This window comes from Schistocerca nitens, chromosome 10, assembly GCF_023898315.1.
Source record: "Schistocerca nitens isolate TAMUIC-IGC-003100 chromosome 10, iqSchNite1.1, whole genome shotgun sequence".
NCBI classification, from domain to species: Eukaryota; Metazoa; Arthropoda; class Insecta; order Orthoptera; family Acrididae; genus Schistocerca; species Schistocerca nitens.
In genome coordinates this window covers 46,485,900-46,511,656 of record NC_064623.1, presented here as the reverse complement: position 1 = coordinate 46,511,656, position 25,757 = coordinate 46,485,900, and the positions used below count along the sequence as shown (strand labels likewise).

Genomic DNA, 25,757 nt, shown 5'->3' with positions numbered 1-25,757 from the left:
GTGCACAAATGGTTTAATTCGTACCTAACTGGAAGAGTGCAGAAAGTAGAAATAAGTAGTTCTCGTAACATGCAAAGATCAGCACATTCCTCAAACTGGGGAACTATCAAGAACGGGGTTCCACAAGGGTCAGTCTTGGGTCCTTTGTTGTTCTTATTATATATTAATGACTTGCCATTCTATATTCATGAAGAGGCAAAGTTAGTTCTCTTTGCTGATTATACAAGTATAGTAATCACACCTGACAAACGAGAATTAACTGATGAAATTGTCAATACTGTCTTTCAGAAAATTACTAAGTGGTTCCTTGTAAACGGACTCTCACTGAATTTTGATAAGACACAGTACATACAGTTCCGTACAGTGAATGGTATGACGCCATTAATAAATATAGACCTCAATCAGAAGCATATAGCTAAGGTAGAATATTGCAAATTTTTAGGTGTGTCCATTGATGAGAGATTAAATTGGAAGAAACACATTGATGATCTGCTGAAACGTTTGAGTTCAGCTACTTATGCAATAAGGGTCATTGCAAATTTTGGTGATAAACATCTTAGTAAATTAGCTTACTACGCCTATTTTCACTCATTGCTTTCATATGGCATCATATTTTGGGGTAATTCATCACTGAGGAATAAAGTATTTATTGCACAAAAGCGTGTAATCAGAATAATAGCTGGAGTCCACCCAAGATCATCCTGCAGACATTTATTTAAGGATCTAGGGATATTCACAGTAGCTTCTCAGTATATATACTCTCTTATGACATTTGTTATTAACAACCAAACCCAATTCAAAAGTAATAGCAGTGTGCATAACTGCAATACTAGGAGAAAGGATGATCTTCACTATTCAAGATTAAATCTAACTTCGGCACAGAAAGGGGTGAATTATACTGGCACTAAAGTCTTTGGTCACTTACCAAATAGTATCAAAAGTCTGACAGATAACCAACAAGTATTTAAGAAGAAATTAAAAGAATTCCTGAATGACAACTCCTTCTACTCCATAGAGGAATTTTTAGATATAAATTAAGAAAAAAAATATTAAAAAAAATAAAAAAATTAAAATAAAAAATAAAGAAAAACAAAAAAACACAATAAAATAAAGTTGTTATATTAACTTAAGTATGTTAATAAATTAACCTAATTATGTCATGTATTGGAAAATTCGACTCGTTCCACATCATTACGAAATATCGTATTCATGATCCATGGAACTAGTATTAATCTAATCTAATCTAATCTGATCTAATCTGGATGGAAGTTAAAGATGACCCTAGCTCACGACGGCTTTCGACTTTTACCGACAACTCTCATGTCAGGAACGTCAACGAAATAGTGGGTGCCAGTCGAAGACTGACTGTCAGAGAGTTGCAGAAGAATGTAACATTTCAGTTCGATCTATCTATATCCGAATCCCGCTCCAGCTACTGCCGGGTCTGGGTGCTGATGAGTCCTCTCCATTTGGCTCGGTCCTCCCACCACTTTTCTTCCTCCACTTGCTGTCAGGTCACACCTCTCCTTTCTACAGATATTCTCACTCCCATTTTCCAACATGTTTGGGCGCCCTCTAGGTCTTTTCCCATCCATCTTTAGTTCTTCCATAATTTTGGGGAGTCTCTGCCCATGCATCCTCTTAACATGCCCATACCATCTTAATCTCTTTCTTTCAATTTCTTCTCTCATACTTTCTTGTTTGAGGTCCTTTCTAATCTCTACATTCCTTACTCTGTCCATTCTTGTTTTTCCCTTAACTGCTCTGAGAAATTTCATTTCCCCTGCTTGCAGTCTGCTCCAGTCCCTTTCTGTCATTGTCCATGTTTCTCCACCATAGGTGACAATAGGGATGTAATAATTCTGATACATAAGGAGTTTTGCTCTATCTGAAACTTCATTATTCCAAATCAGGTGTTTTATTGTTTGGTAGAAATTGCCTCCCTTCTGTAACCTCCTATTAATTTCGTTAGTTATTCTTCCATCCCTAGATATTTCACTTCCTAAATAAGTGAAACTTTCTACCACTTTGAGGGGTTCTCCATTCAAGGTAATATTTCCGTTGATTCCTTTCTCTCTTCCAAATACCATTACTTCACTCTTATCTTTATTTATTTTTAATCCATACCTTTTCATTATTTCTTTCCACGCATCAAGCTGTAACTGTACATCTACCTCTGTATCACCCCATATTACCATATCATCTGCAAAAATCATCTTTTTGTCTTTTTCTTTTACTATATCTTTAACTGCCCTATTCATTCCCTCCATCACAACATTAAAAAGTGCAGGAGATAGAATACTTCCTTGCTTAAGTCCTTGTCTTATTTCGAAGTATTCAGAGTTCCCCAATGGTGTTCTAATTCTACGATTTTATCCACTGTACATTGTCTTTATAACATTAATGTATCCATCTTCTATATCTATCTTCTTCATTTCTTCCCAGAATCTTTCCCTGTCAACTGAGTCATATGCCTTTTCTATGTCTATAAAAACCATTATCACCCTTTTGTTATACTCCCAACTTTTTTCCATCAGTTGATGGACAGAAAATATCAGGTCGATCGTGCTTCCTCCTTTCCTAAATCCATGCTGTTCTGCACTCAGCTCCTTTTCTATCTTTTCACTTATTCGATGTAGTAAAATTCTATCAAAAATCTTGGCTGTATGACTCATAAGGGTTATTCCTCTGTAGTTTTTACAAAGTCTTTTATTGCCTTTCTTGAAGATGGGAACAATGTCTCCTGTTCTCCAGTCGTCTATTGTACTATTTCTCCAGACGCTTGATAGTACTCTATACAGCCACTGCATTCCCACTGGACCCGCTGCTCGTATCATGTCCACTGATACTTCATCAGGTCCTGGGCCTTTCCCCCATTCATCTTCTTCACAGTTTTTTCCATCATGTCATGAAATCCAGACGTAGCATCTTGGAGAGCATCGTGTTGCTGCGAAGTTTGTCCCATGGTTCACGAGTCAAGACCAGAAAGACCTTCACCTCGCAATTTGTGAGGAGCTCTTGGATCGCGCAGATGAGAACGAGATGTTCCTTGACAGAATCGTAACTGGTGATCAGACTTGAGTCTACGCTTATGATGTTGAGACAAAGATTCACTCTTCAGAATGGGTCGGAAAAGCTCCTCCAACACGAAGCAAAGCTCATCAAGTCAAATGTCAAAGCCAAGCTTATAGTTTTCCTTGACTTTGAAGGATTAGGTCATCATGAATTCTTACTAGAGGAACAAACTGTTATTCGATGGCACAATCGCGACGTGTGCGACTCTGCAACAAAATGAGAGAAGGAAACGGCCTGAAATATGGCGAAACAGTTCATGGCTCTTGCATCACACTAACAAACCCCCATATTCATCCCTGTTGGTGCGTGACTATTGCGTACGAGGGGCATCCAAGTTCTAAGGCCTCAGATTTTTTTTTTCCGGACTGGAAAGAAATAGAAACATGCGCATTGTTTTAAAATGAGGCCGCGTTCATTGTCAATACGTCCCAGAGATGGCAGCACCATACGGCAGATGGAATTTTACCACCAGCGGCGAGAATGAGAACTGTTTTAAATACTTAAAATGGCGACGTTTTCCTTACTTGAACAGCGTGCAATCATTCGTTTTCCGAATTTGCGTGGTGTGAAACTAATTGAAATTCATCGACAGTTGAAGGAGACATGTGGGATGGAGTTATGGATGTGTCGAAAGTGCGTTCGTGGGTGCGACAGTTTAATGAAGGCAGAACACTGTGTAACAACAAACGGAAACAACCTCAGGCTGGCACAAGCCGGTCTGACGACATGGTCGAGAAAGTGGAGAGAATTGTTTTGGGGGATTGCCGAATGACTGTTGAACAGATCGCCTCCAGAGTTGGCATTTCTGTGGGTTCTGTGCACACAATCCTGCATGACGACCTGAAAATGCGAAAAGTGTCATCCAAGTGGGTGCCACGAATGACGGACGACCACACGGCTGCCCGTGTGGCACGTTGTGAAGCAATGTTGATGCGCAACGACAGCACGAACGGGACTTTCTTTTCGTCGGTTGTGACAATGGATGAGACGTGGATGCCATTTTTCAATCCAGAAACAAAGCGGCAGTCAGCTCAATGGAAGCACACAGATTCACCGCCACCAAAGAAATTTCGGGTAACCGCCAGTGCTGAAAAAATGATGGTGTCCATGTTCTGGGACAGCGAGGGCGTAATCCTTACCCATTGCGTTCCAAAGGGCACTACGGTAACAGGTGCATCCTACGAAAATGTTTTGAAGAACAAATTCCTTTCTGCACTGCAACAAAAACGTCCGGGAAGGGCTGCGCGTGTGCTGTTTCACCAAGACAACGCACCCGCACATCGAGCTAACGTTACGCAACAGTTTCTTCGTGATAACAACTTTGAAGTGATTCCTCATGCTCCCTACTCACCTGACCTGGCTCCTAGTGACTTTTGGCTTTTTCCAACAATGAAAGACACTCTCCGTGGCCGCACATTCACCAGCCGTGCTGCTATTGCCTCAGCGATTTTCCAGTGGTCAAAACAGACTCCTAAAGAAGCCTTCGCCGCTGCCATGGAATCATGGCGTCAGCGTTGTGAAAAATGTGTACGTCTGCAGGGCGATTACGTCGAGAAGTAACGCCATTTTCATCGATTTCGGGTGAGTAGTTAATTAGAAAAAAAATCGGAGGCCTTAGAACTTGAATGCACCTCGTGAAAGAGGAAATCACTGTCGTGCTTCTTCCTCCGTACTCTCCAGACCTGGACCCTGCGGACTTTTTATTTCCAAAGCTGAAAACGCCGTTGGAAGGACGAAGATTTGCAACGACAGACGAGATAAAAGAAAATTCGCAGATGGCGCTTCTCGCGATCCAGCAAGAGGCCTACCTTGACTGCTTCCGGACGTGGGAACGTCGTTGGGAGCAATGTATCAATTGTGGAGGAGAGTATTTCGAAGGAGAACATGCACAGTAAGTAGAAGGTAAGCGTAGAAAAAAATCGTGGAGGAAGTTACGGAATTTTTTTGAACAGACCTCGTGACGTGGTGCAGTACGTTTGGAATTTCCACAAAAGTAGATACACACTGCAGGGAAAGAGACGAGAGGAAACTATGAGAGCGAAAGATTAAGACAGTAGTGCTTACATTAATGAGAGTGTAATGCGAGGAAGCAGTGTTCTACTAATGAACCTGTAATCAACTAACGAAATAAAAGATATGTTCAGATGTATGATTAAAATTCAGGATGAAAGAGTATCGGCGATAAGATTCACTGCTGACATTGACGAGATGGAGTGATCAGGCTACTGTGTATAGAGTAAGGGTTGAAAGTAAACCAGCGTAAGACAAAAGTACTGACAAAAGTGATGCAAATATTCAGTCTGATTAGATAAGGTTTCAAAGTGATGCACAGATTGGAAACCTGCTTAGGAATGCAGGTGTCAGTATTCGGTTCATTGCTACAATACTAGGCACACGTAATCAGTCTAGAAAGGAGACTGCTGACAAATCACTTGTACGACTCATCCTACAATATTACTCAAATGTGTGGGACCCGCACCAAATAGATCAAATGGTGATATTGAATGTGGGCAGAGAAGAGCAGCACAAAGTCACAGGTTTGTCTGACCCGTGGAAGACCATCACGGAGATGTTGAGAGAAATGAGCCGACAAACACTTGAAGAAAGACGCCACCTATACTGCGGCAGCCTACTTACTAAGTTTCTAGAAATAACTAAGTGATGACTCTAGGAATATACTGCAAGCCCATACAATCACTCCTGGAGGGACCACGAGGGCAGGATTAGACTAATATCACAGTGTGCACACGTATGTTTAAAAAGGCGTTCTTGCCTTACTCCTTAAGGGAATGGAATGTGAAATACCCTTTGCCAGGCACCTGACAATAATCTGCAGAGTATGGATAACGACGTAGATATAATTTTCAGGTTGTCGGCGGTTTTGAAAATCCAGGCGTCAAAGTGAATAACGCCTTAATATTGCAGTGATGATGATGAGGTCCCATACTCCAAGGAGCGTAGGGGACGATGCAGGAGACCCGCACCGCCGACTAGGCAAGGTCCTAGCGGAGGTGGTTTTGTCATTGCCTTCCTGCGACCTTAATGGGGATGAATGAGGATGATGATGAAGACCGACACAAAAACATCCAGTCATCTCGATTACATTTCGTACATATAAAACATTTTTCAGAAATACACTATACCCATGTTCACCATCAACAGCCTCTAATTCCTTCCAATTCGGTCAGACTACTGAAAAAGGTTGTCAGAATATTAAAGCAAGCTAAATACAGACACACCTGTAGACTAATATTTAAAAGTCTCTATAAACTACCTCTGCTTGTTTGTTTACTTGTAGAGCACTAATCTTCACAAAAGGAAGCACCTTAAAAGAAGAAAATATCTTCAAGTGTAATTATGATACTAGGTAGAAGCGTAACAAAATAAATGTATAGTAAGTACAAACATTTGTAAAGGTGGTCCTCGGTAATTGATACTGGAACAAAATTTATATAAGTTCAAAGTGAAATTGTAGGAGTATTTGCTTGACCATTGCTTCTATTCTTTTCTTAGATTTTGGATCACCATAAAAAGTTGGAAAACTGATCAAACATGTTTAAGTGTAATTATTACCATCAATCATCTTACATGTGTTGTTAATATTTGCAGCCATTTTCATGGATTTTGCTGTATCGTGTAGCTGAGAAAAAATTTACTCTTTTACAAGTGAAAGTTCTATTTGTGTCTACCGGAAATGTTTCACCTATAATCTCTCTCCCCCGCCCCCCCCCCCCCCCATACATTGCCATTCCAACACCCTTTTCCTCCCTCTCCCTCTACAGCCCCCAAGAACTACTACAGATCTCATATCAAAATATTTAATTATACATAATTTTCTTTATATTACAGACCACTGAAGATGCCTAGCAAGAATATCCGAAACAAATTTCGTGCATACAAATAAAACGTTCAGCTGCAAAAGACGAAATTTTGATCTATGATAAACTACATTATCCGTTTTTATAATTATGTTACCAATATGCAGTATGTATTGAATTAGTATTTTAAAATTACAGTATGTATTATTTGCTATCTCAAACCGGACTGTCCTGTATCATATGTGCAAACTGTGTACTAAATCACGGTTTACAGGACCAATAAAGAAATAAAAATAAGTTACGTAATTTATTAATTCGTCCTTTCTAATTGACATTTGTTGTGTGGAGACACAATCTTGGTACCAACTGCAAAGTTTAGTCATTTATCTTGGCTATAGATAATTGAGCAGGGATGAACACTCTACGTACTGTATGACCAATCTGCTTTTCCAATTGTTTTCAATAAAAATATTAACAGAGCTCTTTCTCGGCGTTTAAATCCAACTACTTTCACGTACCTTGTAAAACAAAGATTTTTTGTGTTACGAGGAACAGGTAACTCCTGTAATAGACGTTCCTATTTTCATCTGGTAGGTGATATTAGCGAAATCTGTGTGAATAATTGTGAATATAGGTTTACAGAGTTGTTGGAAATAAATTTTCGAAACTACTCCATTTTCATTGCTTTCAGTCTTAGTTACACAATTTTGTGCAGTAAAACAATAGAAGAGAACTGATCCCACGAAACTAACGTGTGATAGTTACATATGATATTTACTGGGTTTCCAGTTTTGTGTGTTGTAATGGTATGGAGAAATAACGGTAGCTGAATTAGGGTTGCCGATATCTGGAGGAGGAGGAGATTAGTGTTTAACGTCCCGTCGACAACGAGGTCATTAGAGACGGAGCGCAAGCTCGGGTGAGGGAAGGATGGGGAAGGAAATCGGCCGTGCCCTTTCAAAGGAACCATCCCGGCATTTGCCTGAAGCGATTTAGGGAAATCACGGAAAACCTAAATCAGGATGGCCGGAGACGGGATTGAACCGTCGTCCTCCCGAATGCGAGTCCAGTGTGCTAACCACTGCGCCACCTCGCTCGGTGCCGATATCTGGGACTCGTGATATGTAGTAGAACAAGTTTTTCTTAGGCCCATATTTGGTGACACTCTACTGTCATCCCTGAAGCAACAAGTAATCAGAGAACTAAAAAGATTGTTGAGGTTTTGTGGCCACGCCTGTTGGCTTCTGTCTTGGCGTCTTTGGCTGACATTTATCTAACTGTTTTCCTGATGAAACATCCTGGCAGATTAAAACTGTACGCCGGACCGAGACTAGAACTCGGGACCTTTGCCTTTCGCGGGCAAGTGCTCTACCAAGTGAGCTACCCAAGCACGACTCACGCCCCGTCCTCACAGCTTTACTTCTGCCAGTATCTCGTCCCCTACCTTCCAAACTTTACAGAAGCTCTCCTGCGAACCTTGCAGAACTAGCACTCCTGAAAGAAAGGATGTTGTGGAGACATGGCTTAGCCACAGCCTGGGGAATGTTTGCAGAATGAGATTTTCACTCTGCAGCGGAGTGTGCGCTGATATGAAACTACATGGCAGATTAAAACTGTGAGCCGGACTGCGAGAGGCAAAGGTCCCGAGTTCGAGTCTCGGTCCGGCACACAGTTTTAATGCGCTAGGTAGTTTCATACCAGCGCACACTCCGCTGCAGAGTGAAAATTTCATACTCGAACTCTTGTTTCTCTGTTTCTCCAGCATGAGTGGCTGGCACTTTCCGTCGCCAGCGATAAAAGAAGAACTTGTAACAATGCCAGCCACTCCTACTGGCAAAACGTCAGTCAGAGAACTCTGCTAATTTGGAGTCCAGGATAACAGCAGAACAACACCTGTCGCCATCTGTCCATGTACTGCTTGGTGGCTTCTGTCACGTGATTTTCGGCCAACATTTGTTTATTTATTCTCCTGATGTTTGTCCAGCACAAATGGCTGGCATTGTCAGAAGTTCACCTTCCGTCACCAGTGATGGCAGTCACTCATGCTGGTGAAATGTCGGGAAAATCATGAAACTAGCATTTGCCAAAGACCCTTACCCACATGCCAACAGGCAATATGTCAGGTAATTTTTGTTCATTCAGATTCCCAGGTGACAGCAGATCAGCATGAGACTACACTGTTAATAACATCCAGCTGTGCAGGTGGGGAGGTGAACCAATTTGTCACATACTTGTTGACGGCGGCCGGCTTGAGGCAGAGCCGGCAGCACGGCCAGCAGCAGCAGGGCCCCACAGCTGGGTCCAGGGAGCTGGGCTTGGCACGCCGGATGAGCTCCGCCTCTCCGCCGCAGTAGGCCACCAGCAGGCAGAACAGCTGGTACAGGCACACCATGAAGCTGCCCTGCGTCACCGCCTCCGACAGCAGCTGCGCCCGCGGCACCACCACAGCGCAGTAGGTCACCGACGCCACCACCTGACAAAGGAGGATCGGTTAGTGCTTGAGGAACAGCTGATACAGCACACCGTGACGCTGCCCTGCGTCACTGCCTCCGACAGCAGCTGCGCACGCGGCACCACCACAGTGCAGTAGGTCACCGACGCCACCACCTGACAAAGGAGGATCGGTGAGTGCTTGAGGAACAGCCGATACAGCACACCGTGATGCTGCCCTGCATCACCGCCTCCGACAGCAGCTGCACACGCGGCACACCACAGTGCAGTCGGTCACTGATGCCACCACCTGACAAAGGAGGATCGGTGAGTGCTTGAGGAACAGCTGATACAGCTCACCGTGACGCTGCCCTGCATCACCGCCTCCGACAGCAGCTGCACACGCGGCACACCGCAGTGCAGTCGGTCACTGATGCCATCACCTGACAAAGGAGGATCGGTGAGTGCTTGAGGAACAGCCGATACAGCACACCGTGATGCTGCCCTGCATCACCGCCTCCGACAGCAGCTGCACACGCGGCACACCGCAGTGCAGTCGGTCACTGATGCCATCACCTGACAAAGGAGGATCGGTGAGTGCTTGAGGAACAGCCGATACAGCGCACCGTGATGCTGCCCTGCATCACCGCCTCCGACAGCAGCTGCACACGCGGCACACCGCAGTGCAGTCGGTCACTGATGCCACCACCTGACAAAGGAGGATCGGTGAGTGCTTGAGGAACAGCCGATACAGCACACCGTGATGCTGCCCTGCATCACCGCCTCCGACAGCAGCTGCACACGCGGCACACCGCAGTGCAGTCGGTCACTGATGCCAGCACCTGACAAAGGAGGATCGGTGAGTGCTTGAGGAACAGCCGATACAGCGCACCGTGATGCTGCCCTGCATCACCGCCTCCGACAGCAGCTGCACACGCGGCACACCGCAGTGCAGTCGGTCACTGATGCCATCACCTGACAAAGGAGGATCGGTGAGTGCTTGAGGAACAGCCGATACAGCGCACCGTGATGCTGCCCTGCATCACCGCCTCCGACAGCAGCTGCACACGCGGCACACCACAGTGCAGTCGGTCACTGATGCCACCACCTGACAAAGGAGGATCGGTTAGTGCTTGAGGAACAGCTGATACAGCACACCGTGACGCTGCCCTGCGTCACTGCCTCCGACAGCAGCTGCGCACGCGGCACCACCACAGCGCAGTAGGTCACCGACGCCACCACCTGACAAAGGAGGATCGGTGAGTGCTTGAGGAACAGCCGATACAGCACACCGTGATGCTGCCCTGCATCACCGCCTCCGACAGCAGCTGCACACGCGGCACACCACAGTGCAGTCGGTCACTGATGCCACCACCTGACAAAGGAGGATCGGTGAGTGCTTGAGGAACAGCTGATACAGCGCACCGTGACGCTGCCCTGCATCACTGCCTCCAACAGCAGCTGCGTGTGTGTGTGTGTGTGTGTGTGTGTGTGTGTGTGTGTGTGTGTGTGTGTGTGTGTGTGTGTGTGTGTGTGTGTGTGTGTGTGTGTGTGTGTGTGTGTGTGTGTGTGTGTGTGTGTGTCACAACTACAGCGCAGTAGATCATCAATACTACCACCTAAGGCTGCCGGCTGCAGTGGCCAACCGGTTTTAGGCGCTTCAGTCCGGGACCACGTGGCTGCTACGGTGGCAGATTTGAATCCTGCCTTCAGCATGGATGTGTACGATGTCCTTAGGTTGGTTAGATTTACGTAGTTCTAAGTCTTGGGGACTGATGACCTCAGATGTTAAGTCCCATAGTGCTTAGAGGCGTTTGAACCTAAGGCTGGTATTGCACTATCATTTTCTTTGACAAAGAAATATGACTAAAAATTCGTCAAATTTCTTTGACAAACATCTTTGGTGTGGCGCTAAAAAGGGGTACTACACTGCCTTCATAGTTTTCGTCAAATTTCCAGTTGGCGGACAATTCACTAACAGCTTGCACTGTACGTGCTTGAGCATTGTCCTGCAAAATGATGGTCAGGTCCTGCAGAAGGTGTCATCAATTCTGTCACTATGCTGTTCATTTTTGGAACCCAACCTACGACCAGCTTAGAGACAGAAGTGATGACCCTTTCTGCAGGACCTGACTGTCATTTTGCAGGACAATGCTCAAACACGTACAGTGCAAGTTGTTACTCATTTGTTTGACTGATGGGGCTGCTAACTGCTATACCACCTACTGCACTCCCCTGACTTAAGCCCTCGTACGCTCAACTCGATTTCTAAACTGAAGGAACATTTCATGGCATTCGCCGGCAGGAGTGGCCGAGCTTTCAGTCTGGAACCGCGCGACCGCTACGGCCGCAGGTTCGAATCCTGCCTCGGACAGGGATGAGTGTGATGTCTTTACGTTAGTTACGTTTAAGTAGTTCTAAGGCTAGCGGACTGATGCCCTCAGATGGTAAGTCCCATAGTGCTTAGAGCCATTTGAACCATTTTTGAGCAAATGCCTGGATGGTACCTTTATAAGGACAATACCGACTTCCTTTCCCATCATCTCCTAAACCGATGGGACCAATGATTTCGCTGTTTGCTCCCCTCCCCCAAACCAACCAACCAACCAACCATGTAACTTTTAAGCCCTTCGATGTAGGTCACCACAGGTGAAGCCTTAAAATATCTCTCATATGTTGAGTAGGTAAGACATCAGTTCCTCTTGCAATTCTGCGCCTATCAAGTTTTCATGAAAGTATTTTTGAAGGAGAAGCTTCATTCTTGCTAAATGCTTGTAACGTCGAGTGTGGCACGTTAAATGTAAGGGCAGACAAAGAGTTTCCACTCGATGGCGTTGCAGTCTAGAATCAGTTTGCAAATCACGCAGAATCGCCGTGAGCATTGAGGCAATCGTCCCATCGACGCACCACATTGAGACCCATTTGGTAAAACATCGTGTTCTATTGTGTGAATAAGTCGGTAACTGCCTGCTACGTATCCTCATCCGAGAGTAATTGTCGACGCTGGAAGGCCTGTTCTAAGAGACCCAAGTCGTAGTAATCGCGGGGGAGGAGATCTCCCGAGGGTGCTCGCGTGTGTCCCACGTGACCTGGCGTAACGACATGTGCGATATGGGGACGCGTATTGTCGCGACCAGCGAGGAACTTAGCGCACCGTTCAACAACGGTGGGTTTCGACAGAGAGAAATTCACATTCGCCGATGGATCGCTACCGGTGTTTGTCCTTCGCCATTCAAGAAAAAAATAACAGCACGTTGGTCCCGTTTGAACACATTTGGTAATAACGTCGCCATGGTCCACGTTTCCACATTTACCGCATGCACTTCAGAAAGACACGAGTGCCCCACTAATCCTTTGCCTACGTATTCGCTGCATACTCGTATACGCGCTGCAGCAACGCCCTCAAACGGAAACTTTTTGATCGTCCTGTGTATTGTAGCAGCCTTCAGTCTCCCTATAGTTTAGATTTCCGACTGCACGAATAACCTTCGTCAAACTTGCTTCGTTCCGTTTCTTCCTCCTTTTTCTCGGCAGGCTACATTTTTGGTTCATTCTTGACGCCACCGATTAGTCATACTGGCAACATGGTTCCAAATCTGGCTACAGCCCAAATTTAGATCATACGCAGTAGCCTGCGCTAGACAGTTACGTGGGTGAGTCAAATGAAAACCTTGAATTTGTAACAACGAATCGAAATTTCGCGCCGTTATCCTGTAAGACGGTAAGCGTGCTACACACAGCGTGCAACATGGTCTGTAGGTGGCAGTATAGTGCAGATGCACACATACCGTCGCAGTATCAATATAAAGATGGCCGCCACACTTACCACTTGCACCAGGGAAGAACAGCTTTCTGTTATTCGGTTTTTGCGTAGTGAAGGTGTGAAACCTATTGAAATTCATTTACGAATGAAGGTTCAGTACGGTGATGCGTGTTTGTCACAGGAGCAAGTCTACGAATGGAGTACGAAGTTAGCAAATGGTGTGACTTCAGTGGAAGATGCTCCTCGTGCAGGTCAGGCACAACGAGTTGTGACTCCACAGAACATTGCAGCAGTTGATACCATAGTGAAGGAAAACCGCCGAGTGACACTGAATGACATTGCAGCATGTTTACAGATTAGTCATGGGTCAAGCACACCACATTGTGCATGATGTGCTCCAGTTTCACAAAGTGTCTGCAAGATCGGTACTCCTGTAATGAGAGAACGACGTGTTGATGCTTGTGAAGAACTTCTTCTGCGCTTTGAACGAGAAGGTGATGGCTTCCTTGCAAGAATCGTTACTGGGGACGAAACCTGGGTTCACTTCCACCAACCGGAAACGAAGAGAGCGAGCAAGGAATGGCGCCATTCCTCATCACCAAAACCAAAGAAGTTTCGAACAGAACCATCAGCAGGGAAGGTTATGCTGACTCTCTTTTGTGACGAAAAAGGCGTCATTTTGGAGCATTACATATGTAGAGAGACCATTGCCACAAGTGCATCATACACAGTATTACGTACTTCTTTGGTTAATTACAAAACGAGGAAAAGTTGTAGATATACTCTAAAATATAAGATCATTCTTAACACTACACACTAGAGAGAAAAGTATCCGTATACACAGATAGTGTATGAAAAAATGACTGCACACCTGCAAACGTTTTGAGGTGTTTTAAATTGAGTTTGTGAGTGTGTTGGCTACAATCACATGCGATAATGAACTGACATGATGGTATTACAGGAGAACCGACATGGTTCGCGAGACTTCTGCTCTCAAATTTTCTTTGTTGCCTAGGGTACTGGACGCTACCATCCAGGAATATACGTGTGCAGTATAACTAAATGGATGATGTGACTTTAGCTCCATCAGCTCGTTGGAATCATCCGAATGGGACAGACATCAATAGGTGTGATGTGCACATACAGACGAACAAGTGATTTGCAATTTCAGAAAAATTGAATGATCTATTTAAGAGAAAGACCTTCACAAAATCAGCAAGCCAATAACGCGTTGGTCCCCCTCCGGCCCTTATGCAAGCAGTCATTCGGCTTGGCATTGATTGGTACAGTTCTTGGATGTTCTGAGGAATGTTGGACCAAATTCTGTCCAATTGGTTTGTTAGATCGTCAAAATTCCGAGATGGTTGAAGGCCCCTCCTCATAATGCTCAAAAATTGTTCAAATGGCTCTGAGCACTATGGGACTTAATATCTGAGGTCATCAGTCCCCTAGAGCTTAGAACTACTTAAACCTAACTAACCTAAGGACATCACACACATCCATGCCTGAGTCAGGATTCGAACCTGCGACCATAGCGGTCGCGCGGTTCCATGCTGAAGGGCCTAGAACCGCTCGGCCACTAAGGCCAGCTGCTCATAATGTTCCAAACGTTTTTAATCAGGGAGAGATCAGGCGAACTTGCTGGTCAAGGTATGGTTTGGCAGCAGAAACTCTCGCCGTGTGCGGGCGGGCATTATCTTGCTCAAGCGTAAGCCCAGGATGGCTCGCTATGTAGGGCAACAAAACGGAGCGTAGAATATCGTCGACGTACCGCTGTGCGTAAGAGTACGGCGGATGACAACCAATGCTATGAAATGAAATGGCACTTCAGACCATCTCTCCCGGTTGTCGGGCCGTATGGCACAGGTTATCAACATTTAAGTGAGTTTGAACGTGGTGTTATAGTCAGCGCACTAGCAATGAGACACAGCATCTCCGAGGTAGAGATAAAGTGGGGATTTCCCTTACGACGGTTTCATGAGTGAACCGTGAATATCAGGAATCTGGTAAAACATCAAATCTCCGACTTCGCTGCGGCCGGAAAAAGATCCTGCAAGAACGGGACCAACGACGACTGAAGAATATCGTTCAACGTGACAGAAGTGCAACCCTTCTGCAAACTGCTGCACATTTCAATGATGGGACATCAGCAAGTGTCAGCGTGCGAACCATTCAACGAAACATCATCGATATGGGCTTTCAGGGCCGAAGGGCCACTCGTGGTACCCTTGATGACTGCACCACACGAAGCTTTACGCCTCGCCTGGGCCCGTCAACACCGGACTGTTTATGACTGGAAACATGTTGCCTGGTCGGACGGGTCTCGTTTTAAATTGTATCGAGCGGATGGACGTGTACGGGCATGGAGACAACTTTGTATCCATGGGCCCTGCATGTCAGCAGGGGACTGTTTAAGCTGGTGGGGGCTCTGTAACGGTGTGGGGCATGTGCAGTTGGAATGATATGATACGTCTAGATACGATTCTCACAGGTGACATGTATACAGGCATCCTGTCTGATCACCTGCATCCATTAATGTCAACTGTGCATTCCGACGGACTTAGGCAATTCCAGCAGGACAATGCGATACCTTACACGTCCACAATTGCTACAGAGTGGTTCCAAGAACAGTCTTCTGAGTTTGAACACTTGCGCTGCCCACCAAACTCCGCAGACATGAACGTTGTTGAGCATATTTGGGATGCCTTGCAATGTGCTGTTCAGAAGAGAGTTTCACCCCCTGTACTCTTACTGATTTATGGATAGCCCTTCAGGATTCATGGTGCCACTTCCCTCTAGCACTACTTCAGACCTTAGACCATACCTCGTCGTGTTGCGGCACTTCTAAAACTCGCGGGGGCAATACACGATATTAGGCACATGTACCAGGTACCTTTGCCTCTTGATTGTAATATTACCGTCGCAAGTAAATGTGATGAAAAATGAGAGCAGGCGATGTGCCTCGTAGACCCCTCACAGAAATGGAAAACAACAAGTAACTGGTGTGAACTATGTTACAATGAAGGAATTGAAGAACAAAAACTTCCCAAACAGAATGCAAGAGTCGTAACGATAGTACGTCTGGAAGTCACTTCCTTACACTTCTCTGTTGGTGACGGATGTTACATCGCAACATAGACATAAATTTGAGTACAGCGAACAGACGTATCAATTATCGGACGGACAGTTGATATGTTGTTGTTGTGGTCTTCAGTCCTGAGACTGGTTTGATGCAGCTCTCCATGTTACTCTATCCTGTGCAAGCTTCTTCATCTCCCAGTACCTACCGCAACCTACATCCTTCTGAATCTGCTTAGTGTATTGATCTCTTGGTCTCCCTCTACGATTTTTACCCTCCACGCTGCCCTCCAATGCTAAATTTGTGATCCCTTGATGCCTTAAAACATGTCCTACCAACCGATCCCTTCTTCTAGTCAAGTTGTGCCACAAACTTCTCTTCTCCCCAATCCTATTCAATACCTCCTCATTAGTTACGTGATCTACCCACCTTATCTTCAGCATTCTTCTGTAGCACCACATTTCGAAAGCTTCTATTCTCTTCTTGTCCAAACTGGTTATCGTCCATGTTTCACTTCCATACATGGCTACACTCCATACAAATATTTTTAGAAACTACTTCCTGACACTTAAATCAATACTCGATGTTAACAAATTTCTCTTCTTGAGAAACGCTTTCCTTGCCATTGCCAGTCTACATTTTATATCCCCTCTACTTCGACCATCATCAGTTATTTTACTCCCTAAATAGCAAAACTCCTTTACTACTTTAAGTGTCTCATTTCCTAATCTAATCCCCTCAGCATCACCCGATTTAATTTGACTACATTCCATTATCCTCGTTTTGCTTTTGTTGATATTCATCTTATATCCTCCTTTCAAGACACTGTCCATTCCGTTCAACTGCACTTCCAAGTCCTTTGCTGTCTCTGACAGAATTACAATGTCATCGGCGAACCTCAAAGTTTTTACTTCTTCTCCATGAATTTTAATACCTACTCCGAATTTTTCTTTTGTTTCCTTTACTGCTTGCTCAATATACAGATTGAATAACATCGGGGAGAGGCTACAACCCTGTCTCACTCCTTTCCCAACCACTGCTTCCCTTTCATGCCCCTCGACTCTTATAACTGCCATCTGGTTTCTGTACAAATTGTAAATAGCCTTTCGCTCCCTGTATTTTACCCCTGCCACCTTCAGAATTTGAAAGAGAGTATTCCAGTTAACGTTGTCAAAAGCTTTCTCTAAGTCTACAAATGCTAGAAATGTAGGTTTGCCTTTTCTTAATCTTTCTTCTAAGATAAGTCGTAAGGTTAGTATTGCCTCTCGTGTTCCAACATTTCTACGGAATCCAAACTGATCTTCCCCGAGGTCCGCTTCTACCAGTTTTTCCATTCGTCTGTAAAGAATTCGCGTTAGTATTTTGCAGCTGTGACTTATTAAACTGATAGTTCGGTAATTTTCACATCTGTCAACACCTGCCTTCTTTGGGATTGGAATTATTATATTCTTCTTGAAGTCTGTGGGTATTTCGCCTGTCTCATACATCTTGCTCACCAGATGGTAGAGTTTTGTCATGACTGGCTCTCCCAAGGCCATCAGTAGTTCTAATGGAATGTTGTCTACTCCCGGGGCCTTGTTTCGACTCAGGTCTTTCAGTGCTCTGTCAAACTCTTCACGCAGTATCTTATCTCCCATTTCATCTTCATCTACATCCTCTTCCATTTCCATAATATTGTCCTCAAGTACATCACCCTTGTATAAACCCTCTATATACTCCTTCCACCTTTCTGCCTTCCCTTCTTTGCTTAGAACTGGGTTGCCATCTGAGCTCTTGATATTCATACAAGTGGTTCTCTTCTCTCCAAAGGTCTCTTTAATTTTCCTGTAGGCAGTATCTATCTTACCCCTAGTGAGACAAGCCTCTACATCCTTACATTTGTCCTCTAGCCATCCCTGCTTAGCCATTTTGCACTTTCTGTCGATCTCATTTTTGAGACGTTTGTATTCCCTTTTGCCTGCTTCATTTACTGCATTTTTGTATTTTCTCCTTTCATCAATTAAATTCAATATTTCTTCTGTTACCCAAGGATTTCTATTAGCCCTCGTCTTTTTACCTACTTGATCCTCTGCTGCCTTCACTACTTCATCCCTCAGAGCTACCCATTCTTCTTCTACTGTATTTCTTTCCCCCATTCCTGTCAATTGTTCCCTTATGCTCTCCCTGAAACTCTCTACAACCTCTGGTTCTTTCAGTTTATCCAGTTCCCATCTCCTTAAATTCCCACCTTTTTGCAGTTACTTCAGTTTCAATCTGCAGTTCATAACCAATAGATTGTGGTCAGAATCCACATCTGCCCCTGGAAATGTCTTACAATTTAAAACCTGGTTCCTAAATCTCTGTCTTACCATTATATAATCTATCTGATACCTATTAGTATCTCCAGGATTCTTCCAGGTATACAACCTTCTTTTATGATTCTTGAACCAAGTGATATTTTCTTAAAAAAAGGCACGAGGGAGATTTGAACACAGATGTTCCCTTTCGGAGTCCAATACTGTGACCACATAAACACGACACCGTGACTATTCAAAGTCTCTCAGTGTGGCATATCTTGAACTTGGACCCCTCACTGTTTCTATTTTTCTTCTTTTTTCGCAGCTGAGTACACCTTCTTCCTGTTTTCACGCTTGATCCGTGTTCAGTTTGTGACGAGCTATCCACTTGGCCATTTTACCAATAAATCTGAAGGGGGTGCGATGGGTAGTTTGCCTAGTTAGTGTTACCACTCTTGCCTTTAATTTTCCCGAATGTTGTTTTGACTTGTCCGTAAGATGTGTCAGTCGTTCCGACAATCATCTCTTTTTCGATTTCTTCTCGCTGATGGAAATGTGAACATTATTGTGGACCACCTGCATTCCTTTATGCTCAGCGTCTTGCAGCAGCTTAAATGCCCCTTTCACGGGGGCAGAATCGTTGAGTAATGGTGTGACGAGCTTGACAGCGAACTCACGCTGCAGTTTTGGCCACCAGCTTCGGTAGATATGGGACGCTATTTTGCGCCAGCTATGCAACTTCAAACAATGGACCCGTCAAATACCTCCGGTAACTTACGAAGGGCTTGTTGAACGAAAGCCACCCAGAATCGTTGCTGTATACCGTTTCGAAGGTGGACCGACACACCATTAACCACGTGGGCACAATGTTTTGCCCATCAATCATCTTTTGCACTGTGTGGGAGCAGCGAAACGGCGGAGTTCGCCTACGTCATGGCACGCGGCAACCCGTGATACAGCTGAGTTACGCACGTTCTCCATCGCAGGGGCTACCACTGTCAATGGGAAATGTTGATACTGTTGCTGCGAAAGCCGTCGGCACACGGACCGTGCATTCGAACGTTGAGCGTTGAACGTGTCGAGTTTCTGTCGTCATAGAGTGCAATAGCACTTTCGGGAATCCTCCCGAAAGTGCAGAGCAATATCTAGCATGTCAGACATCCTGAACTTGCGTTTGAACGTTGACCAATGAGATGGCGGACCGTCACCTACATACATCACATGTACGCCATCTCCCTTCGGTGGAGAGTTGTGAGGCGCCATATTGGCTTTCAGTTGAAGCCCGTTTGTGTATATATCGTTCCTGAGCACCAGCAAACTGAAGAGCCGTCGAAAACCCGGTGTTAATTATATGATGCGTTGCAATAAAATGACGAAGAACGTCATATTCGTGGTAAAAGAATTACTGCAGTTTGCGTATTGTGAGAGCACGCCATTTGAAGGCAACGGATTGTTGAGGATCCATTAAACTCACGCTATTCTTGATATAATTTATTGTAATTAAATTTGAATGAGTAATATAGCTAAGATAATGTTTTAGGACATGGTGACAAGCTAGGTAAGTTACTACAGTGTAAGTGGTCGCTTTAGAGCAATGAATAGCGTTACGGAATCATGGCTGATTTTATGAAGTATTTGTGGCTTGCGTCCCACTACATCCAATTTCTTTTTTTCTAAACCTCGCATTTTTAATACGTTCTGATGCTTTCTTACTAGTTTAATATAAGAGTATACCGGGTGATCAAAAAGTCAGTATAAATTTGAAAACTGAATAAATCACGGAATAATGTAGATAGAGAGGTACAAATGGACACACATGCTTGGAATGACATGGGGTTTTATTAGAACCAAAAAACTACAAACGTCCAAATATGTCCGACAGATGGCGCTTCATCTGATCAGAATAGCAATAATTAGCATGACAAAGTAAGACAAAGCAAAGATGATGTTCTTTACAGGAAATGCTCAATATGTCCACCATCATTCCTCAACATTAGCTGTAGTCGAGGAAGAATGTTGTGAACAGCACTGTAAAGCATGTCCGGAGTTATGGTGAGGCATTGGCGTCGGATGTTGTCTTTAAGCATCCCTAGAGATGTCGGTCGATCACGATACACTTGCGACTTCAGGTAACCCCAAAGCCAATAATCGCACGGACTGAGGTCTGGGGACCTGGGAGACCAAGCATGGTGAAAGTGGCGTCTGAGCACACGATCATCACCAAACGACGCGCGCAAGAGATCTTTCACGCATCTAGCAATACTTTTTTTTTGTTCTAATAAAACCCCATGTCATTCCAAGCATGTGTGTCAATTTTTACCTCTCTATCTACATTATTCCGTGATTTATTCTGTTTTCAAATTTGTACTGACTTTTTGATCAGCCGGTATTATAATATTCGATGTTATGTAAATATAAATGCACTCTTTTTTAGGAGTGAGTTTGTTCGATTGGCTTAATCTACAACTTGCACTATGAAACGTTTCTTTTTATGTGTCAATAAATTTAAGCCTCAAAACTAAAATAATTTATGTAAATTTACGTGAGAAACGCTGTATTTTCGTATTAATTCCGTGTCTTTAGAGTGTCTTATATTATAAAACTGTAATTAATTCGTAAATGTGAGAGAGCATACAGATGTTAAAATTAGCGAGAGAGACCAATTATATTTTTTAATCGGCTAAAAATGCATCAGACGCAGCGGGAGCGGCGTCAGCAATCAAATTATATGCGATCAGCCTCACCGGAAAGGAGCGCAGCGAAGTCTCTCGAATATTTTTCCACGCAAGAGGCTCCCGGAACAGGAAGAGACTGAGGAAAAACGACAGTTAAGTTGCCTTCAGTTGTCTACTTGTATATAAACACGAGCGGCGTCTAACACTCTCTCTCACTCTCTCTCTCTCTCTCTCTCTCTCTCTCTCTCTCTCTCTCTCTCTCTCTCTCTCTCTCTCTCTCTCTCTCCCCCCCCTGAGGCCCGCTATCTATTGATGTCTCCGCTCTCGTCGATCGCTTTCTCTTAATGATCGCTCTCTCGAATGATTTTGTAACAGGCAGTTGTACTTGAAAGTTATTTTCAAGGTATGTTAAGTATGTATCTATGTAAAAGTGTCGTCAATATATGAATAATTGTTATTGTTTACCAATGCTTCATTTCAACGACACTAACCTTGCCTGCCAACTTTTCTATTTTTCAGCTAGGAGAACTGCAAGACTGCCGACATATCTTTTTCTGGCCGTTGTCGAACATAATTGACGTTCGAATTTGTAGCAGCCACGAGTACGTCCCGGAGATCTGGTAAGCCGATCTGCAAACGCAGTTTCCGGGCAGGACTTCTGTGCATGACGCGTAATATTAATGATCGGCATACGGCCAATAAACGATGTGCGCGGTTAGTCTACGCCAGGGCATCAAAGCAGGTTAGACAAAATCTTGAATTATTAATTTTCTCTCTCTCGGTAGTAAATTCACCTGTGCCGCGTGATAATTTAAAATTATCTTTTTTTTTACTTGGCGGCTTCTTTTAACTAACTGCACTCGAGTTAATTTCCTCTTATCAAAGTTTGTTTTTCAATTACCACTAATGAGTGCCAAAAAAGGAGAGAAAACTTTCTTTTTTAAAATAATAATTCAAATACTTGCAGTATGATATTTTGTCCTTTTTTTATTCCAGTTTTGCAATTCACATGTTGCAGAGATTCTGCTAGTGAGTAGGAACAGTGATCAACCAAGAATAACCTTAAGGATTTACTAAAATGTGGGAATGATGACATACTTTTTATTATTATTATTTTGAGCTTTTCCTCATTACAGAGGCTTATCTCCAACATAATAATTTACTTGCAAATTACAATACAAACAATAAACGTTCTTAAACTATAATCTCAAAATATTTCTCCAGGTGTTTCGATCTTGTGTGTCCTCTTCCTCTGCGCCCATTCTCCTCATTATGTGGCTGGCTCTGAGCACTATGGGACTCAACTGCTGAGGTCATTAGTCCCCTAGAACTTAGAACTAGTTAAACCTAACTAACCTAAGGAAATCACAAACATCCATGCCCGAGGCAGGATTCGAACCTGCGACCGTAGCGGTCTTGCGGTTCCAGACTGCAGCGCCTTTAACCGCACGGCCACTTCGGCCGGCTCTCCTCATTATGTGCTGTACATTTTGGAGCCAGGTTGTCATAGGTCGACCTCTTCTTCTTCTTCTCCCCTCCGGTTCCCACTCCAGTATCAATTTTGGTATTCTGGTTTTCTCCATTCGTCGTACATGCCCGTACCACTGTAATTTCTTCCTATCCATTACGTCATATATTCTTTCTTTTATTTCCATTCTCCTTATTACTTCGGTGTTCCTTATCTTTTCTTTCCTGGAGATTCTTGCCGATCTTCTCCAAAAGTCCATCTTCAGAGCTTGTAATTTTTTAATGTGCTTCATGTTAATTGTCCAGGTCTCCGTTCCATACAGAACCACATTCTCTAATATGCATTTGTATATTAATTTTTTAGTTCTGTTCATTACATTCCTGCTCCATAAGACTGAGTTAAGCATCCCAATGACCCTCCGTCCACTACTAATTCTTTTATTGATTTCTGACTCTGATTTTCCCTCGATTTCTAAAATGGATCCCAAATAACAAAGTGTTTATCTTTTTGATTTTCTTTCCTTCAATCTGTAGCTCATCTGAATCCTTAGTCAAGTATTCTGTTTTTTGGTAATTAATCTTCAAACCCCAAGTTTTGTATGCTACTGCTAGTTGATTGCACATATAGTTAGCATCCTCCCCATCTTGTGCTACGACTACTTGATCATCACCAAACAATAAATGATGTACGTAAACTCCATCTCTTATTTCTAATCCCGTAGTATTACACTTACGAGACCATGTTCTAAGGCTAATATCTATATAGGTTTTAAATAATGATGGTGACATGGGACAGCCTTGTAAAAGGCCTTTGCTTGTTCTAAATTTCTGTGAAAGTTTATTACCAACTTTCACTTGGCAAATGTTATCTTTATACATCTGTTGTATTATTTTAATCAAGGAAGGGTTTATGTTTGCCATATGTAGTGCTCTCCAAAGTAATTTTCTTGGAACAGTATCATACGCTTTTTTCTAGATCTATGAAAATTAATCCTATATTTTTTGATTTTTCCCTATGTTTCTCCAAAATCTGTCGTAATGTGAAAATATGGTCTACACATGATCTCCCAGCCGTGAATCCACATTGTTCTTCTTGGGTTCTAAAATTTTTTTCCAGTTTGTTTTTAATTAATTTTGCAAAAATTCTCATTAATGTGTTTGTAACACAAATTCCTCGATAGTTTGAACAAATTTTGCGATCCGCTTTCTTAAATATTGTATTAATGTAACCTAGCTTCATCTCGTTGGGTATTGAATCTCCATTTATCATTTTGTTGAAGAGCTGTGTTATCAGTTTCACAATTTTGTCACCACCATATTTCAGACACTCCAGATTGATATTGCCTGGTCCCGGTGATTTACCATTCTTTCCTGTTCTCAACGCCTGAAATACTTCACTTTCTGAAATCTGGATCTCATCATCTTCATGTCCTTTATCTTCCCCTGTTCCTTCTTCTAGATATTCTTCTCTGTCCTCATTTAATAATTTTTGGAAATACTCTTCCCATTCCTTTTGTGTTATCAGTTGGAGATTAGTTTTGCTTTTTGCATCCTGTCGAAGCCCTTTCAATACTGACCATGCTTCTTTTGCTCTCCCAAATCCTAATTTGCTATTCACCTTGGCACATGTTCTTTTCCATGCTTCATTTTTTGCCATCCTTATTTTTTTCATCACTTCATTCTTCTTTTCCTTGTATATTGATCTTGTTTCTTCTGATTTATCATTCAACCACTGAAGGAACGCATTTCGTTTTTCTCTAACGAGGACCTCTAGTTCCTCTGACCACCACTCTGCTGCACGGTTGTGGTTGCTATCTTTTTTACCCAACACCTCCGTTGCTATGATTTTCACATTAGCTTTTATATAGTCATATATCTCCTCTGTACTTCCTTGAAATGATTCAACCAGTTTCCTTTCCATCCTGGCCGCAAAGAGTGTTCTGATACTTTCGTCTTGTAGGCTGTCAATATTAAAAGGTAAATTTTCATCTTTCTCAGTCTGGTTCGTTTTTTTATGTTACTTGTATCACTCCTTGCATTCTTCCATGGCCAGATAGACTTCATTTTAACTAGATAGTGGTCTGATCCACACTGGGCTCCTCTATAAGATCTGACGTCTACTGCTTTGAAACTACTTGTTTTCCTAATGATCATATAATCTATTATAGAACGAAGTTCTTTGGTGTTCTGTTGCCAAGTATATTTATGAATGTCCTTATGTTTGAAAAATGTGTTGGTAATTTTTAGATCAAATTGTTCACAAATTGCAATCAATCGTTCCCCATTGTCATTATATTCGTCCTCTCCATGTTTTCCTACTATTCTACAAGATTCTCTAATTCCTACCCTTCCATTCAGATCTCCCATGATAATCAGTTCCTTTCTTCTTGGGATTTTTTCAATAGTCTCCCTGAGGGTGTCCCAAAATGTATCTTTCTCCTTATCTTTTGTGTCGTTCGTGGGTGCATATACGCCAATAATCACAACTTCCCTAGCAAATAATGTCATTTCAACAGTTATAATACGTTGATTGATGAATGTCCAATTTGTGATTCTTTCTTTCCATGATTTCTTTATCATAATGGAGACTTCTGCTTTGGCTCTTACTGCTTTTGATACCCCACTCTAGATAGACATATTTATCTTATTCGAAAAACTATTGCAAATTTGTATTGCGCTATTTGTAATGGAACGTTTACATTTAAGCTAGTGTCCTCATTGACTGGACATGGCACTTTCCTTTTTGGATGATATTTTCACGGATATCGAAGGTTTTATTTATGTGTACTTCAGACAGAATAACCTGATTAGTATATGGACAAGGGAGGAAAGAAGGTTTTATTAGAGCCTTTGTAGGACATTTACGGCCGTCCATTTCGTAAACAGTGTGATTTATGAGCCAAGTATAGCCGACAGCTGCCGCTGGAGCTAGATGCGATCGCGTGTACCAACGTTGGGCCCCGCGTACCGTATGCACAAGTCACATCGTTTCTGAGCTTTCAACAGCACGCTGAGCTCGGCACGCTCAACGTTAACACTGGACAGCACGGCTTAAGGTTTAGATGCACTTACATTGGGCCACCTATACAGAGATACGAGATGAAGATTGAGGAGAACTGTAATGTCAACAGGCTGAAGTGACATGTATTAAGACGACCACAATATTATTGCACC

General features: G+C 43.3%; 1 protein-coding gene across 2 annotated transcripts in view; it reads right to left on the bottom strand.

Moving 5' to 3' along the window:
* LOC126210209 (organic solute transporter alpha-like protein) overlaps window positions 1–25,757 on the bottom strand; it is a 340,980-nt gene that overhangs the window by 54,658 nt on the left and 260,565 nt on the right. For both annotated transcript variants that reach the window (XM_049939388.1, XM_049939389.1), the window contains exon 4: window positions 9,125–9,366. In XM_049939388.1, coding sequence (XP_049795345.1) covers window positions 9,125–9,366 — 242 coding nt within the window. The remainder of the gene's footprint in view (window positions 1–9,124; window positions 9,367–25,757) is intronic.